This window comes from Otolemur garnettii, unplaced genomic scaffold, assembly GCF_000181295.1.
Source record: "Otolemur garnettii isolate 467f Iridium unplaced genomic scaffold, OtoGar3 scaffold00012, whole genome shotgun sequence".
Lineage (NCBI taxonomy): Eukaryota > Metazoa > Chordata > Mammalia > Primates > Galagidae > Otolemur > Otolemur garnettii.
The window spans coordinates 30,101,940-30,121,202 of record NW_003852407.1 but is presented as its reverse complement, the minus strand read 5'-3'; the positions used below and the strand labels follow the sequence as shown (position 1 = coordinate 30,121,202).

General features: G+C 38.9%; 1 protein-coding gene across 1 annotated transcript in view; it reads right to left on the bottom strand.

Moving 5' to 3' along the window:
* Window positions 1–19,263, bottom strand: part of USP14 (ubiquitin specific peptidase 14) — a 51,158-nt gene that overhangs the window by 25,747 nt on the left and 6,148 nt on the right. Inside the window, exons 3-4 of the mRNA XM_023510161.1 lie at window positions 6,543–6,647; window positions 4,859–4,962 (exon numbers count right to left, since the gene is read on the bottom strand). Of these exons, the coding sequence (XP_023365929.1) occupies window positions 4,859–4,962; window positions 6,543–6,647 (209 nt within the window). The remainder of the gene's footprint in view (window positions 1–4,858; window positions 4,963–6,542; window positions 6,648–19,263) is intronic.

Here is a 19,263-nt window from a genome sequence, read left to right as displayed (position 1 = left end):
CCAAACAACAATGACAACTACAACAACAAAATAGCTGGGCATTGTGGAGGGTGCCTATAGTCCCAGCTACTTGGGAGGCTGAGGCAAGAGAATCACTTAAGCCCCAGTTTGAGGTGGCTATGAGCTGTGATATTCATTTCCCTTTTTTTCAGCCATCTTCTCAGCCCATATGTCAGAATATGATGAAACTGCTCCACACGATTTACTTTTGTCAAATGAATCATATGCCTTCCACAAAATAAAAATGATGTATGTTATGCAAGCAACTCCTTATGCCAACTGTACTGTCTAAGAAGCTCTCAGAATTCAAAACCACTAAAGACTAGAGACAAGAAATCTTCCCAATACGTGAAACAGGTATATAAATCTTCCCTTCTCACATTTTGCTAATGTAAAAATTAATATAACGTTAATATTTACGTTTAAGAAAAGCAGAAAAGTACAGGAGGCGGAGGCAGTAGGGTTACTTAGGCCCAGGAATTTGCAGCTGCCATGAGCTATGATTACGCCACTGTACTCTAACCTGGGTGACAGCGTGAGACACTGTCTTAAAAAAACAAAAGCAAAAGATGACATCAGAGAGCAACTGTTCCCTTAGTGTCTCAGTTCTTGTATGCTTCTCATAATATGAGCATCTCCATCTCACTGTACTGAGTGAAATTAAGTGTTTAAAAGGTACGTATTTTTATATTGTGTGGTTTTCAAGTACAAGCTAACCACTTCAACTGGTGCTCAATGAAAGAAAAATAGCATTCTAAGAACTGCTAACAGAAAAACCGGTTATGTTGTGCTTATCAAGACCAGGGCTCGATACAACACAAATGTCCAATACAACGCAAAATATGGTCATGTAATACAGTCTTTACGGGTAATTTATAGAATTTAACAGTGATTTTTTTTTTTTTAAGAGTCTCACTTTATTGCCCTTGGCAGAGTGCTGTTGCGTCACAGCTCACAGCAACCTCCAACTCCTGGGCTTAGGTGACTCTCTTGCCTCAGCTTTCCGAGTAGCTGGAACTACAGGCACCCGCCAGAACGCCCAGCTATTTCTTGGTTGCAGTTTGGCCGGGCCGGGTTTGAACCTGCTACCCTTGGCATATGGGGCTGGCACCCTACTCACTGAACCACAGGCGCTGCCCTTAACAGTGATTTTTATTACACATAATTTTTACTCTAGGTTGTAAATATAGAACCTAACTCCAGCATTATGCTGACATTCCACTACCAGGCAAAATTCAAGCAAACTAGACTTTACCTGTAGCTCCAGCTCGTTGCTCTCACTGCCTCTTATGTTAACCCAGTCTATTTCTCTTGCGTGAACAGACTTACCTTCTACTCTTCATGTTTAAACATCCCACTCTCTAGAACCTACCAAATAAAAGCTCTCCTAATATCTGTATGATCCTCAGCATCTCAGGATGGAATTTTTCTCTGTTCTTTTCATTCCTATTTTATCAGTAGTGCCACCTTACTGAAGACAAACACCCCAACCATCTCATCTTAATTCACTTACATTATTAGTAAGTACAATTTTCTCTCAAGAAAATTTAGAATTCAAAAATACTCCTTTTGCCTTCAAGAAAACAGAATCACACGAGATGAAGTCTCCCTGGCTTACACAAACTCTTTCTAAACCATGAAAGAGCCCTCTCCTTGGAATAAAAGCTTAAATCTAAAAGGCATCCCAGAAGCAAAAGTAGAAGAGGAAATCTTAGAAGACAAAGACAGCGCAACTAGCAGCTTCCTAAGGTGCTGCCTACAAAGGTGCCCCTGCAAGGTACTCCTATGTGGATAATATGTAATTAGGACACAAGAGAATATGGTATAAATGAGGATACAACAGAGTTAAAGGATCAACCAAGAAAAATACATTTAAATAAAAATAGTTCACTGCCTCAGAGACATAAAAGCATGATTCGTATCCAAAATTAAGAACAAGATTATAAAAAAGAACAGGTAGTCACGGTAAATAAGCAGTGGATACATGAACAAAGTAGACATATGAATCAGTGAAATGTAAGTTAGAACTGCGCACAGCTCATAAAAATTTGAAGTGTGGATACATGAAAAACATCTAGAAATTCTAATACTTATAATATCTAAAGGAATAATGGCCAAGACTGTCCCAGAGTTTAAGACAAGCGTCTTCAGACTAAAGTGTTCACTGAGCACTAAATCATATAAAAGAAAATCCACACTTAGATTCTTAAAAAACACAGTAAGATTCTACCAGGCAATTTTTGTAAACTGCAATAAAACTGAAAAACATACTAAAGAATAAAATAATAATCTTAGCTACCCAGAATCCAGAGGATAACATGAATGTCAGCACTCTGCTTAAAATCTTCCAATATTACCCTTTGCCCTCAAAACAAAGTCCACATGCCATAAAAATGAGTCCATGATCTCTGGCTGGCCCCGGCTAATCTCTCACATACCACATTTCTATATCCATCCTTCTCCTTGGAGTGGTCCGGTCTCACTGAGTATGTTTAGTCTCTTGGCTTCACTCTCTTCCTCTAGTCCACTCTCACACTTCCTCTACCTTTCATCCAGGCTGGGTTAATACCTACCCAGTATACAGACCAATTCCTCCAAGTCTTCTCTAAGCTCTCCCTTAGACACATCTTTTGTAGGCACCCCCTTAAATGTTCCACAGCATCCTATGTTTCCCATCAAGGCAGATGACAAACTGTGTGTGTTTATTTGATAGTCTTTCTCTTTAGACTAAAAGTGTCCTGAAGATAGATATTGTGTCTTGTCTTCTGATTAAATAATCACACACAAAAGAGTAAGGCCCAGAACACCTACTTCCAACATCAAATTAATCAGATATCACAGACCTTCTTTTGTAATTTCTAAAAAACAAGATATTAGGCTGGGTGCCTGTAGCTCAGTGGCTAGGGCACCAGCCACATACACTGGGGCTGGAGGGTTCGAACCCAGCCCTGGGACAGTATTGGCCATTATTCCTTTAGATATTGCTTTTCCTTTGTGTTAAGTTTCTTATAACAACAACAATGAAAAAAAAGATAGCCAGTGTTGTGGTGGGTGCCTGTAGCCCCAGCTACTTGGGAGGCTGAGGCAAGAGAATCACTTATGCCCAACAGTTTGAGGTTGCTGTGAGCTATGACACTACCGCTTTCTACTGAGGGAGATATAAGACTGTCTCAAACAAACAAACCAAAAAAAAAAAAAATAGTAATAAGTCTGTAACCTAGAATTATACAATGGTTTCTTACATATGACACAAAAAGTATTAGTGACAAAAGAAAAAATTAAAACTACATCAAAATTAGAAACTTTTATGTTGCAAACATATCATCAATAAAGTAAAACAGGCCAAATACCATGGCTCACACCAGTAACCCCAGCACTCTGGGAAGCCAAGCCAAGAGGATTACTTGAAACCAGGACTTTGAGACCAGCCTGGGTAATAAAGTAAGACCCTGTCTGTACACAAAAAATTTAAAAATTATGGGCGGCGCCTGTGGCTCAACGAGTAGGGCACCGGCCCCATACACCAGAGATGGGAGGTTCAAACCGAGCCCCGGGCAAAAAGCTGCAAAAAAAAAAAAAAATTAGCAAGGCATGATGGCATATACCTATATTCCCAACTACTTGGGAAACTGAGGCAGAAGGCTCCACTGAGCCAGAGAATACGAGGTTATATAGTAGGGCCACTGTGCTCCAGCCTAGGTAAAAGAGTTGAGAAGCTGGTCTCTATGATATAGCTACTTTGAAAAACCGTTTGGCAATTCCTTAAAAAGTTAAATGTAGATATGATACCAAGCAATCCACTCATAGGTACATAACACAGAAGTGAAAATAATTTGTTCACACAAAAACATGAATGTTCACAGCAGTATTACTTATAACATCCAAAAAGCAAAAACAATCCAAATTTCAATCAAGATATAAACAAGATGTGGTATATCCACACAATGAAATGTTATTCAGCCATAAGAAAGGAATGAAGTATTGATATATGCAACGACATGAATAAATTTTGAAAATATTAAGTACAAAAACTTAATAGATTTCTACCTTACCTTTTAAGATACTATATATTACAGCAAAAACACCATGTATTATGATCCTATATACATGAAATGCCTAGCATGGGCAAATCGATAAGACAGAAAGTAGGTAGATCCCTTGAGCTCAGGAGTTTAAGATCACTTGAGCAAGAGCAAGACACGGTCTCTATTAAAAATAATTAAAAAATTATAGCTGGGCATTGTGGTGGGTACCTGTAGTCCCGGCAACCAGGAGGCTGAGGCAAGAGGATCACTTGAGCCCAAGAGTTTGAAGCTGCTGTGACCTATAATGATGCCATGGCACTCTACCCCAGGGTGACAGAGACTCTGTCTCAAAAAAAATAAAAAAATTAAAAATTAAAAATTAACTGGACATATGGCAGATGCCTATAATACCAGCTATTAGGGAGGCTGAGGCAGGATGATCACTTGAACTGAGAAGTCTAAGGTTGCTGTGACTTAGGCTGAGGCCACAGCACTCTAGCCTGAGCAACAAAGTGAGACTATGTATCCCAAAAAAAAGGATAAAGTAGGAAAAATGTTTGGCTAGGGATGGGCAGGAGGTAGGTTACAGAGCACAGGAATGAGTACGAAGTGTTTTTTTGGATGGGGGAGAAAATGTTCCAAAATTTGATTGCAAGTGATGGTTCCACATTGTGAATACTATAAAAACCCATTAAACATTTTTAAATGGTGAATTGTATAATAAATGAATTACATCTCAATAAAAATGCAAAAAAATACAAAAGAACACTCTTCAATCAAATGTGAACCTCCCTTATCCAACAAAGACTTAATAGATTTCTCTTCTATCTTACCTTTTAAGGGCATCTTTGAGTTCAGGCACAGAACGAATACATTGAACTGTAGCATTCATGTAACAAGTGTTACCAAGATTTGTCAATCCACATGGTAATTCCATCTGGCAAAAAAAGGACATGGCATATACAAATCACTAAAGTTATACTTTAGATCAAGCACCAATTTATATTCCATCTTCATCCTAAAGTAATAATGTTTTATTTCCCCTTCCCCAATGAAAATTCTTACTTATGTCATGCTGGCAAATTCTTACTTACATCATACTGTGTTTTATTCTCCTTCTTAAAAACAAGCCAGGTACAGTGGCCTCACATCTATAGTAATTCTAGTACTTTGAAAAGCCAAGGCACAAGGATTGAGACCAATTCAGGACCACCCCGGGGCAACATAGCAAGATCTGACCTCCACAAAAACTTAAAACATTAGCCAGGCGCCTATAGTCAGCTACTTGGAAGGCTGAGTAGGAGGATCACTTGAGCCCAGGAGTTTGAAGTTTCTATAAGCAACCTCTGAGAAATGCTATCATGATACTTGTACTCTAGTCAGGGTGACAAAGACTCTGTCTCAAAAAATAAATAAATATCAAGAGAATGATCCTACCAGTCCTGCCTCTTTTGTAGGCTTACCATGAGAACAAGGTAGCAAAATACAGATAGAAATACTTCAAACAAGAACACATAGCCAGGCATTATGGCAGGCACCTGTAGTCCCAAATACTCAGGAGGCTAAGACAAGAGAATCGCTTAAGCCCAAGAGTTTGAGGTTGCTGTGAGCTGTGACACCACAGTACTCTACTGAGGGCGGAAGCTTGAGTGACACTCTGTCTCAAGAAAATAAATAAATAAATAAAATATAAAAATTTTTAAAAGTAACATTTGAAACACGTGTTAGCCAGCTTATAAACTAATTCTACATTTAAATTCAGGAAAAAAAGTATGTATTTAACACAGAGGATTTTTAAGAATTTAAATATGCCAACATTTAAACTCCTCTTTGATCCTATTTTCTCACAAAAAAAAAAAAATCACATAGTGTTATCTACCAGAGATACATTTATTAGAGATATTAAATGACTTTATATTATTATTATGTGTGCATGTTAGAACAACCCTCATCTATAAAATTATAGTCACAGACACTGGACCAGGCCTCCTTGTGGTTTCAATAACAATAAAATCTTCAAAAACGGCCTGGCGGAGTGCAGCGCCTGCAGCTCATAGGAGTAGGGCACCGGCCGGAGGTGGTGGAGTCAAACTTAGCCCCAGCCAAAAACTGCAAAAAAAAAAAAAATGGTCCGGAGCAATGGCTCATGCCTGTAAAATCCTAGCACTCTGGCAGGCCAAGGCAGGTGGATTGCTTGAGCTCAGGAATTTGAGACCAGCCTGAGCAAGAATGAGACCCCCCATCTCTACTTAAAAAAATAGAAAAACTAGTCAGTCTTTAACAGTGGGGAGTTGTAGTCCCGGCTACTCAGGAGGCTGAGGCAAAAGGATCACTTAAGCCCAAGAGTTTGAAGTTGCTGTGAGCTATGATGACACCATGGCACTCTACCCAGGGCAATAAAGTGAGACTGTCTCAAAAAAAAACCTTCAAAAACATTTACATGGTACTTTCTACAAGACACATTAATAATTGTCATTCAAACAGTAGTGATCACACATAAGATCTGGTATGTCTTACAGCGGATGCCAACTGCTCTTCTGTCATGTCTTCTACAAAGACAGTTTTAGCTAAGGGTTCTTCAGGAAGAGCCTCTGCTGACCCCATCATTAGTACAGTCATCCCCTGTTTTAAAAAAAAGTAATTTCATGAATATGCTTAAAACTTGATATTGTTCATGTCCAATAAAAGAAGCCAGACATAAAATAACACATTACATGATTCTGTTTGCCCAAAAGGGTAAGTCTACAGAAAATATATCAGTGGTTGCCTCAGGCTAGCGGTAGAAAGAGAGAACAACTTTAAATGGGTCTGAGTTTCATTCCTGGTAATGGAAATGTTCTAAAATTAGAATGCAGTGAAGGCTTCACTACTAAATATACTACTAAAACCAGTGAATATACTTCTAAAAATTAGAGAATGGGTAAAAAAATAAAGTACTAAGTGGCTGATTTAGGATGGGGTGGCCTGCCCACCTGCAAAGCAGCACAGGAAACCTGTGATGAACTTCTGCATCTTGACCGTGGCAGTGGTTACAAGACTCTATAAAATTACCCACATTTAACAAACTGGACACCAAAAAGAGAATTTTACTCTGTATAAATTCTACCTGAATGAAAATGAGTAAAAAATAAATATTGCCATTTCAAAAACTGAAAATGTTTGCAATATTGGACGGGAAGGAATTTTTCAAATGATCATTAGCATTTAGTGACATCATTTCTCCCCATAACAAACATGAACTAAAAATCCTAACCCCGCTGCTAACTGAATGGACCTCTCTCATCCAAAGGGGCCCCAGAAACACATTAGAGTTGAATTCCCAGTCATGATGGGATAGGAAAAATAAAGCACAATTACACATGTGTGATTTCCCCTCATAAACAGCCATGGCTCCTCCTATTCCTTGCTGAATGTGCACCTTTGACCACCCAATCACTATAAAATCCTACTTCCTATTATCTCTTCTTTGAGGCATATGCATCTGGCTTCTGGCGGGAGCTGTGCTACCTTTTATGAGAAATAAGCTCACCTTTTACCAATGTACAAACCTCGTAAATTATTTAGTTAACATAAACTAACCACTAATGAGATTTTTTTCTGTGAATACCTAACTGGTAACAACAATTGTTCACATTTGAATATAAATATTTTCAGAGCACTGAAATCTGTTGTTGTAAAACATCAAAACGATTAGTTCAAAATATCCAATTTTATAATCCTATAACCTCAGTAAATACTTATATTCAATACATGTGTAAAACACTGCATACTAGATAGAACAGGAAAGTCATTGTCATCCTAAATCTCACAATCTCAAAATATGATCATATTCATAACTCAATGTTAATGGGAAGACAAAGAAAAAGGGAAGCCAGAAGTGGAGATTAAAGGAAGGGTAGCCAGGAGAGAAAAAAATGTTGGGATGACGACTAAAATAGGAAATGAATAAGGTCAACAAATTCATAGCCTTAATACTGTGCTGAAATCTAATGACCTTCAATCTAGCAGCTTTTATTTTTACTAAGACATTTTATAAGGTAATAGCAAAGCAGTAGTAAGCCATCATTAAAGAATCTTTTTCCAAAGACAACTGTCTCAAGTACCAAATATTTAAAGAATTTATTATTCGCAATAACCAGTTAGAAAACACAGTAGAAAAAGAAATACCAGCAAATACTTAAAATAACAAGAATACATAAATAAGAAAACGATAAAGCTTTACTTACAGATGTTAAAACAACAAAACACCTAAAATTAAAGGACATGACAGGTTTCTAAATGGGAAAAATTACTCTAAAGAAATTATTCTGAGTTATTACATACATTTAACAAAATTCTTTTATGAAACCTTACAAAATGATTCATTCATGTAACAGATTTATAACCATGACTATAACTGAGAAATTTCAGAAAAGATGAAGAGATTAAAACAATGCTGCTAAAAATTAATGAGGAAATAGATTATATAATGAAAAACACAAGGTCTCACAATTAAGTTCATGAACTTGTCCTGGAAAAAGTGCTACTTACCTCACTGCTAAATATCACTACAGTCATCTTCAAGGTACTTCCCTCTGGAAGCTCTGCACTAACACCAGCACCTACAATACACTTCAGAGCAATTTTGGAACCCTTTTTTGGAATAGCCATCACAGCTGTCGTCATATTGTACACATAAACACACAATAATGAATACCTCTCAGTAAGACACCACCACAGATTGACACAAACATAACTACAAGACACTGACATACCAAGATTATGAAACCTTACCAAGTAGTTTGTACCCTGCTCCAAAATAAGTGCATGGTAGCAAATTTGCAAACTTAATTGTCAGACAACAGTTCTGATGGTCATTCCAGAGAAGGAGTTCCAAATTTGCTCCTTGAAGGTTAGACTAGACATTGGCATCCATGAATAGCTTCCCAGGGGAGTACTTTAAAGGTGACCATAGCAATATTCAGCAATGAGGTATGTAGCACTTTTTCTAGAATAAATTAGTGAACTTAACTATCAGATCCCATATTGAGGAAAACCATGTAATCATTTAGGAAAAAAACACTATCAATCCCCTACTTCATGCCACCCCATAACCAAAATAAATTAAGGAGTAAAAATTTAAATCTTGCACAGTGGCTCATGCCTGCAATCTTAGCACACTGGGAGGCCGAGGTGGGTGCATTACCTGAGCTCAGGAATTCGAGACCTAACTGAGCCAGAGCAAGACCTCATCTCTATACCCAGGAATTGTGGCTGGTGCCTACAGTCCCTACTTGGGAGGCTGAGGCAAGAGAATCCCTTGAGCTCCAGAATTAGAAGTTGAGCCCAAGAGGTTGAAGTTGCTGTGAGCTATGATGACACCATAGCACTCTACCCAGAGTGACAAAGTGAGACTCTGTCTCAAAAAAAAAAATTTAAATCTTAAAAGATAAAGCAATTAAGTAGTTGGGTGTTGTGGCGGGCACCTGTAGTCCCAGCTACTCAGGAGGCTGAGGCAAGAGAGCCACGTAAGCCCTAGAGCTGGAGGTTGCTGTGAGTTATGAAGCCATCGCACTCTACAGAGGGTGACAAAGACTCTGTCTCTGAAAATAAATAAATAAAGCAATTATAAAAACAAGTAAATCAAAAAATGTTTGCAGTAGTATATAAGATTTACTAAAGTTGACATAAAATATAAAGTAGACTGATGTCACTAACTACATAAATCTTTTTTTTTTTTTTGAGACAGAGCCTCAAGCTGTTGCCCTGGGTAGGGTGCTGTGGAATCACAGCTCACAGCAACCTCCAGCTCCTGGGCTTAAGCGATTCTCTTGCCTCGGCCTTCCTCACAAGTAGCTGGAACTACAAGCATCCACCACAACATTCGGCTATTTTTTGGTTGTAGTTGTCATTGTTGGCAGGCCCGGGCTGGATTCAAGCCTGCCAGCTCTGGTGTATGTGGCTGGTGCCTTAGCCACTTGAGCTACAGGCACCAAGCCAGCTATATAAATCTTAACGAACTTCCATAAAACATTACCACAATCAAAACTGAAAATGATAAACTAGAGAAAAAACTACACCATTGTATGCTAAGCACTCAAAAAACAAATCAGTAGGAAAAGCCAAACACAATGCAAAAATGGGCAAAGGAGATAAACAGAAAACAAAAAAGGCTCAAAATTAATGTACTTAGTTAAGTATCTACCTTAAGAAGCTAGAAAAGGTAAAAACTAAAACCAAAATAGAAAGAAAGAAAAAAAGCAAAGAAGAAAAATTAATAAAGTACTAAATAAACAAGCAAAAGCTAGTGTGGGGTGGGGGAAATCAATGAAACTGATAAATCTCTGGCTAAATGATGAAGAAAATGAGAGCGAAATCACAATGCACTGATCCCAAGGTCAAAGAAAACAGCACTACAGATTCCAAGATTAAAGAATAATTAGAATATACTATGACAATCAACAACAGCAATTCAATTTAGGAGCCAATTCCTCAAAAGATGCATGTTAACAAAACTGACAGAAAAGAGAGTATGACATCTGAAAAGTTGTGCATTTATTAAAGACATTAAGTTCAAAGACACTAAGTGACAATTAAGTCCACCAACTTGCCCCCTGCAGTTATGTTGGTAGCATGGTACAAGCAACTAAGTTTCATAATCTTGGTATATCACTGTCTCATGCCCATGTGTGTGTCAATGTGTGGCGACGTCTTACTGAATACATCCATTATTGTTGTGTGTTTTTGTGTGCTGCCTGCTAACAGATCTGACGGTCGTTCCAGAAAAAGAGTTCCAAAACTGCTTTGTAGGGTGAGCTAAGCACTGATACCAGGGCATAGCTTCCCAAGGGGAATATCATGGAAGTGACCATAGTGATACAACACTGAGGTATGCAGCACTTTTTCTAGAATGAGTTCTAGAACTTATAACTGTCAGACCTCATAAGAAAGGATACAATATAATGACCAAGTGGTGTTTGTCCCAAAAATATAAGATGCATTTAATACTCAAAACAGTCATTGTAGTATACCACATCAACAGGTTAAAGAAGAGAAAAAACGATCACTTCAAAACATACAGAAGAAGCATTTGACAAAATTTAGTTCCCATTTATGATAAAAACTCTCAGCAAACTACAAATAGAACAGAACTTCCTCATCCTGATGACTCCAGCTATGACTGGGAGATTCATCACTATGGTCACCTTCAGGATCAGACAAAAGGCAATAATGACCACCATCAACCTGTCCTACTCAGCATTGTGTTCAAAGTCCTAACCAGTGAAATAAAGCATGGGGGGAAAAAGAGAAATCAAACACAGAGTGTAGAAATAAAACTGTCCTTATTTGCAGATGACATGGATACCTATAATATCCTAAGAAATTAATATGTGATATCAGCAAAGTCACAGGATACAAAGTAAACACACAAAAATTAATTCTATCAATAAATGACATCTGAAAAATATCATTTATACAGTACACACACACAAACACACACACATGTGCGTGTGCACACATGCACCCTCATGGAAAACTACTCAGCCATAAAAAATGAAATAATTTCCTAAGCAGGAACTTGGATAAACTAGAGACAACTGTCCTCAGTGAAGTAACTCACAAACAGTAAAACAAATACTGCATGTTCTCAAGAGCTAAACAATGGGTATGCATGGTCATACAGAGCAGAACAACAGACACTGAAAAATCTAAAAGATGGGAGGATGGAAGGGGGTTGAGGGATAAAAAATTACCTATTGGGTAAAATGTACAATATTTGGGTGATGAGTACAGTAAAACCCCAGACCTTGCTGCTACATGATAGATCTGTATTCCTTGTAGCCCCTGGATTTGTGAAAGTTTTTGAAAAGTTTTAAAAAGTATCATATATGGCCAGGCGCCGTGGCTCACGCCTGTAATCCTAACACTCTGGGAGGCTGAGGTGGGTGGATTGCTTGAGCTCACGAATTCGAGACCAGCAAAAAAAGAGCAAAACCCCATTTCTACTAAAAAAAGAAAAACTGAGGCAAGAGGATAGCTTGAGCCTGAGTTGGAAGTTGCGGTGAGCTATAACACCATGGCACTCTACCCAGGGCAATAGCTTGAGACTATGTCTCAAAAAAAAAAAAAAGTATCATATATGATATAAAAAATGTATAATACATATAGTTGTCAAACTGTTTAAGATCCTACAGTGGATACTGTTATGGTATATCCATAAAATTTCTCACATCTGTAGATCAAAAGATGCAATAGAAAGTTGACTTACATTGACATACAGATTCAACGCAGTGCCAATTAAAATCCCAGCAGTCTCTTTTGTAGAAAATGACTGAGTCTAGTATGTGCAATAAACATAGCAAGGACCTTGAAAAGCCAACACAGTTTTGAAAAAGAAAGTCTGGAGGACTTATTATACACTACCTGATTTCAAGGTTTAAATCATCAAAACAGAAAGCAGCCGGGAAGGATGGCATGTGCCTGTAGTCCCAGCTACTAAGGAAGCTGAAGCAGGAAAATCACTTGAGCCCAGGAGTTCAAGGCCAGCCTGGGCAACACAGCAAGACTCCCTCTCAATGAGATAAAGAAATGGAAAACCAGTACTGAGTAGGTATGGGTGTAAAGACACACATACAAATTAACATAAGGGAAGAGAATCCAAAACTAGACCCACTTGTATACAGTCAACTGCTTTTCAATAAGACGCTGAGACAGAATGGGTAAGAATAGTCTTTTCAACAAATAGTACTCACACAACTCAATATTCATGAGAAAAAAATCTTCAATCATTACTTTATAACACAAAAAATTTTACCCAAAAAGGATGGCATGATAAAATATAAAGGCTAAAGCGTATAAAATTTTTAAAAGAAAGCAGAAAAAACACATGAATAATCAAGTTCAATCGTTCAAGACTAACCTGAACAGTGAAACCCAGTCTCTAACAAAAATAGAAAAAAATTAGCTAGTGGTGGTGGCACAGGCCTATAGCCCCAGCTACTCAGGAGGCTGAGGAAAGGGGATCACTTGAGCCCAGGAGTTTGAGATTGCCATAAGTTATGATGAGCCCACTGCACTGTAGATGGGGTGACAGAGCAAGATTCTGGTCTCACAAAAACAAGAAAAGAAAGGACAGAAAAAACTCTTCTAAACATGACATAGGTGAAGATTAGATAAAACACACATAGCAAAAAGCCCTTTAATACACTAATAAATTAACCTTCAACCAAATTAACTTCTTCCCAATGAAACAATATTATGGAGACTAAAATATAGGCATACCTTGGAAATGTGGCAGGTTTGGTTCTAGACCACAAGAAAGCAAATATCACAAATAAAATGAGTCACACAAATTCCTTAATTTCCCAGTACAAAGTTATGTTTATACTACACTGTAGTCAGGTGTGCAACAGCATTACATCAAAGAAAGCAATCTATATACCTCAGTGAAAAAATAACTTTATTGGGTGGTGCCTGTGGCTCAGTGAGTAGGGCGCTGGCCCCATATACTGAGGGTGGCGGGTTCAAACCCGGCCCCAGCCGAACTGCAACCAAAAAATAGCTGGTAGGTTCCTGTAGTCCCAGCTACTCAGGAGGCTGAGGTAAGAGAATCACCTAAGCCCAGGAGCTGGAGGTTGTTGTGAGCTGTGTGACACCATGGCACTTTACCATGGGCAACAAAGTGAGACTCTGTCTCTACAAAAAAAAATAATAATAACTTTATTGTTCAAAGAAACTAACGATAGATCGTCTGAGCCTTCAGCAATTTGTCATCTTTCCTCGATGTTGGTGGCTGCTGACTGATCAGGGTGACAGTTGCTGATGGTTAGTGTAGCTATGGCAATTTCTTGAAATAAGACAACAATGAAATTTGCCAAATTGTTTGACTCTTCCTTTTATAAGAGATTTATCTGTAGCACACAATGCTGTTTGACAGCATTTTACTCACAGTAGAATTTCTTTCAAAATTGGAGTCGATCCTCTCAAATCTGCCACCTGCTGCTTTATCAACGAAGTTTATGTAATATTCGAATTCCTTTGTTGCCATTTCAACAATGCTCACAGCACCTTCAACAGGAGTACAGTCCATCTCAAACCACTTTTTTGCTCATCTATAAGCAGCAACTCCTCATCTATTCAAGTTTGATCATGAGACTGCACCATTTCAGTCCTATGTTCAGGCTCCACTTCTAATTCTAGTCCTGGTATATCTACAGATGCTTCAAGTCTTGATCCTCTCAAAGTCATCCACAAGGATTGGCATCAGTTTCTTCCAAACTTCTGTTGATAATTTTGACCTTCTTCTATGAATGTTCTCAATGCAATCTAGAATGGTCAATTGTTTCTGGTGAATCTTAGTTTACTTTGTCCAATTCATTGATGAAACACTACCTAGGGCAGCTATAACCTGACAAAATGCATCTCTGAAATAAAATGACTTGGAAATTGAAATTATTCCTTGATCTATAGGCTACGGAATGGATGCTGTGTCAGCAGGCATGAAAACAACATTTATCTTGCTTATCTCTGCCAGGTCTTGGGTGACCAGGTGTGTTGTCCACAAATAGTAACATTTTGAAAGGAATCTTTTTTCCTGAACAATGAATGGGCTTAAACATTCAGTGAACCATGCTGTAAAGAGATATGCTGTCATCTAGGCTTCTTATTCCATTTATAGAATACAGGCAGAGTATCTATAGCATAATTCTTAAGGGCCCTAGGATTTTCAGAATGGTGAGTACCAAGTTCAACTTAAAGTCACTAGTTCTAAGAGAGTCAGCTTGTCCTTTGAAGCCAGCCATTGACTTCTCTCTAGCTATGAAAGACCTAATTGGCAAGTTCTTCCCATAAATGGCTTTTGTCTGCATTACAAATAAGTATACCCACCTTCATCAATGATCTTAGCTAGAGTTTCTACATAACTGACTGTAGTTTCTATTAGGCGTCCTCAAACTACGGCCCGCGGGCCACATGCAGCCCGCCTAGGACATTTATCTGGCCCGCCAGGTGTTTTTGCCACCGCCGCTGCCTGTCCTACTTAGCAGCCGACTCGTCCCGGGGCCCTCAGTCTGGCCCTCCAAAGATCTGAGGGACAGTGAACTGGCCCCCTGTTTTTGAAGACCCCTGTTTGATCAACACTTGCTGCTTCACCCTGAACTTTCATGTTATGGAGATGGCTTTTTTCCTTAAAACTGAACAACCAGCCTTCCTCGCCTCCTCACTTCTCTCAGCCTTCACAAAATGGAAGGGCATTAGTTAGGGGCTTGCTCTGGATTGGAATAGACTTTGACTGAAGGGAATGCTCTATCTGGTTAGATCTGTCCAAGCAACTCAAACTCCCTCCCTATCAACAATAAGGCTGTTTTGCTTCATCGTTGGAATAGAACTTTTAATTTCAAGAACTTTTTCTTTACCCTCACAACTTGGCTAACTGATTAACATAACTGTTCTAGCCTTTGGCCTATCTCAGCTTTCAACATGCCTTCCTCACTAATAAGCTTAATCATTTCTACTTTTGATTGAAAGTGAGAAATATGCAAATCCTTTCACTTAACATTAGAGATCACTGCAGAGGTATTAACTGGCCTAATTCCAACACTGTCCTGTCTCAGGAAATACGAAGGCCCAATGAGAGAGAGAGAGAATAGGAGAACAGGCAGTAAATGGAGCAGTAAGAACACATGAACATTTATTTAGTTGGTCATTGTATATGGAGACAATTCACAGTGCCCCCAAACCATTTCAAGAGTAATATCACAAGTCTCTGATCACAGATCACCACAGCAGACATAATAAAAAGGTCTGAAATATTTGAAGAAGTACCAAAATATCACAAAGAGATGTGACATAGCCACATGCTGTTGGAGAATGGCACCAATAGACTTGTTCACAGCAGGGTTGCCACTAGCACTCAATGTGTAAAAACCACAGAATCTGTGAAGCACAAATAAGGCAGTGCCCAATAAAACAAGGTGTGCCTACATAGCTAGCTCATAGTTTAATCATAATTAAGAGTACAAAAGGATTTATATGGTGGCTCACCCATATAATTTCAGCACTTTGGAAGGCCAAGGCAAGAGATCACTTGAAGCCAGGAGTTCCAGAACAACCTGGGCAACATAGCAAGATTCCATCCCCATAAAAAAAATTTGAAGCAGCACCTGTGGCTCAGTGAGTAGGGTGCTGGCCTCATATACCAAGGGTGGCAGATTCAAACCCAGCCCCGGCCAAACTGCAACAAAAAATAGCCAGGCATTGTGGTGGACGCCTGTAGTCCCAGCTACTTGGGAGGCTGAGGCAAGACAATCACCTAAGCCCAACAGCTGGAAGTTGCTATGAGCTGTGTCTATCGAGGGTGACAAAGTGAGATTCTGGCTCTCAAAAAAAAAAAAAAAATTGTGCTGGGCATGGCTCAGCACCCATAGCTCAGTGGTTAGGGTCCCAGAGAAATACACCAAGGCAGGCAGGTTTGAATCTGGCCCGGACCCCTAAATAACAATGACAACTGCAACAACAACAAAAATAGGCTCAGCACCCATAGCTTAGTGAGTAGGGCACCAGCCACATACACCAAGGCTGGCGGTTCAAGCCCCACCCAGGCCACTTAAGAACAATGACAACTGCAACCAAAAATAGCCTGTCTCAAAAAAAATAGCCAGGAGTTGTAGCAGGTGCCTATAATCCTAGCTACTTGGGAGGCTGAGGCAAGAGAATCACTTAAGCCCTAGTTTGAGGTTGCTGAGAGTTATGATGCTATTGCACTCTATGGAGGGTGACATAGACTCTAAATTAAAAAAAAAAAAAAATTGCTGGGCATGGTGGTGCGTGCCTGTAGTCTCAGTTTCTCAGGAGGCTAAGATGAAAAGATTGCTTGAGCCCAGCAATTCAAGGTTCGAATCACAGTGAGCTATGATCAGGCTACCACATTGTAGTCTGGGCAAGAGAATGAGACTTTGCCTCCGAATAGAAATAGAAATAAAATATAAAACAAAAAAAAAACTTAAAAAACTAATCACATTACAAAAAAAAAGTGAAAAAAAAAATATGATCATTTTAACAAGCAGAAACAGAAAAAAAAAAGCACTTAAAAATTCAACCTTTCATAATTTTAAGGCTTAGTAAACTAGGAAAAGATGTCACATAAGAAAAAAAAAACTTAGAAGTTATTTGTTTGCCAATTATGCTTCACTAAAGCTTAAGAAAACTAGAAGTAATAAAAATTGAAAAGGGAGACAGTGGCTCACACTTGTAATCCTAACATTCGAAGACCGAGGCAGGAGAACCCCTTGAGCACAGGAGTTCAAGACCAGTCTGAACAAGAGCAAGACCCCATATCTACTAACAATAGTAAGATTAGCTGGGCATTGTGGTAGGCATCTGTAGTCTCAGATACTTGGGAGCCTGAGGCAGGAGGATCACTTGAACCAAGGAATTTGAGGTTGCTGTGAGTTAGGCTGACACCATGGCACTTCAGCCTGGGGTGTCGGAGTGAGACTGTCTCAAAAATATAAATTACAAAAGGAGAGGTAAAGGCTTGGTGCCTGTAGTTCAAGCGGCTAAGACACCAGCCACATACACCAGAGCTGGAGGGTTTGAATCCAGCCTGGGCCTGCCAAATAGCAATGACAACTACAACCAAAAAATAGCCAAGCATTGTGGCGGATGCCTGTAGTCTGAGCTACTTGGGAGGCTGAGGCAAGAGAATCGCTCAAGCCTAGAAGCTGGAAGCTGCTGTGAGCTGTGATGCCACAACACTCTACCCAGGGGCGATGGCTTGAGACTCTATCTCAAAAAAAAAAAGAAGTAAAATTGTTATTTGCAGATAATATGTTTATGCACACGGAAAAACCACTGGAACCTAATGAAAACAACTACTACAACCAGTAAGTGAATTAATTTCAAAGTTACAGGGTAAAAATAAAGTTAGAAAAAAAAAAATCAATGGCATATTCACATTCTAGCCATAAATACTAGAAAACAAATTTTTTAAAAAATGCTTTTAAAAGCAAAGAAACTAAGTGCCAAGAATCTAACAAAAAATATATAAGACTCTATACTGAAAAACTACAACTCTGCTAAGAGAAATAAAGAACTATATAAGGAAGTACACCATGTTCCAGGATTTTAGTGCTCAATATTGATAAGCTGCTCACTCTCCCAAATGACCTTCAGATTCAATATGATCTCAAACAAAATCCACTAAGAGTCAATTTGTAGAAATTGACAGCCTTATTTTAAAATTGTAAGCTAAAATATTCTTTAAGCAGAAGACAATGTTGGAGAATTTATACTACCCTATTTCAACACTTATTATAAAGCTTTAGTAATCAAGACCATGTGCCACTAGCATAACTTTAATCAATTAGATCACAGACCTACAACTGATTTTCAAAAAAGACCCCACACAAGTCAGTGAACAAAGAAAAGCATTTTCAGTCTTTTCTGCTGGGCACTGAACTGTGGTCTCTCCACCACTGTTAGACTTCCAGGAGGGACCAGGTTTCTCTGCCACAGCCTGTTACACTGGATCTATGAGCACTGGAAGATCCATAGGAAGAACACCAAGACACCATGGGAGCTGGGCAATGGGACCCTTAACTGGCCATAGAATTCTCTCTGGAGGAGTGGGTATGCCTGGATCCTGCTCAACAGAATTTGTACAGGTATGTGATGTTAGAGAACTATAGATATCTGGTCTCCCTGGGTCTTGCTGCCTCTAAGCCAGACATGATCTCCTGTTTGGGGCAAATGCAGGAGCCAAGGAAAGTAAAAAGGCATGAGACTGTAGTCAAACACCCAGTTTCCTGGTAATCTCAGCAGCCTCTTCCTATCCCTAAACCACTGCCTCCTTCAGGACATCCCCATTCTTTGGTGCTCTCTCCTGTCTCATAGGACAGCCACTCCTCAACTCAAAGCTTCTCCCCAAATAGCCAGTGGGATTGAAGCAGTACTCTGAACCCCATAAATGCATCAATGTACAAAGTTATGATTTAATAAAAAATAATTTAAAACAATTTCATGAACTTAAAGTGTAAATCATGAAGTACCTTTGTTTTACTCATTTGTAAAATGAGGTTAGAACAGACGGGAACTATGAAAAATTCTCTTCCAAATTCAGTGTTATGTGACAGGCTAACTCTTCTGAATCTTTAAGTTAGGATATAGGGGTAGCACTAGGATCTGAAGTCGAAGGTAATGCAGGTGTGAGAGAGAGCAGGTGAGGGAATACTAACACTGCCATCTGAGTTCAGAAACCTGG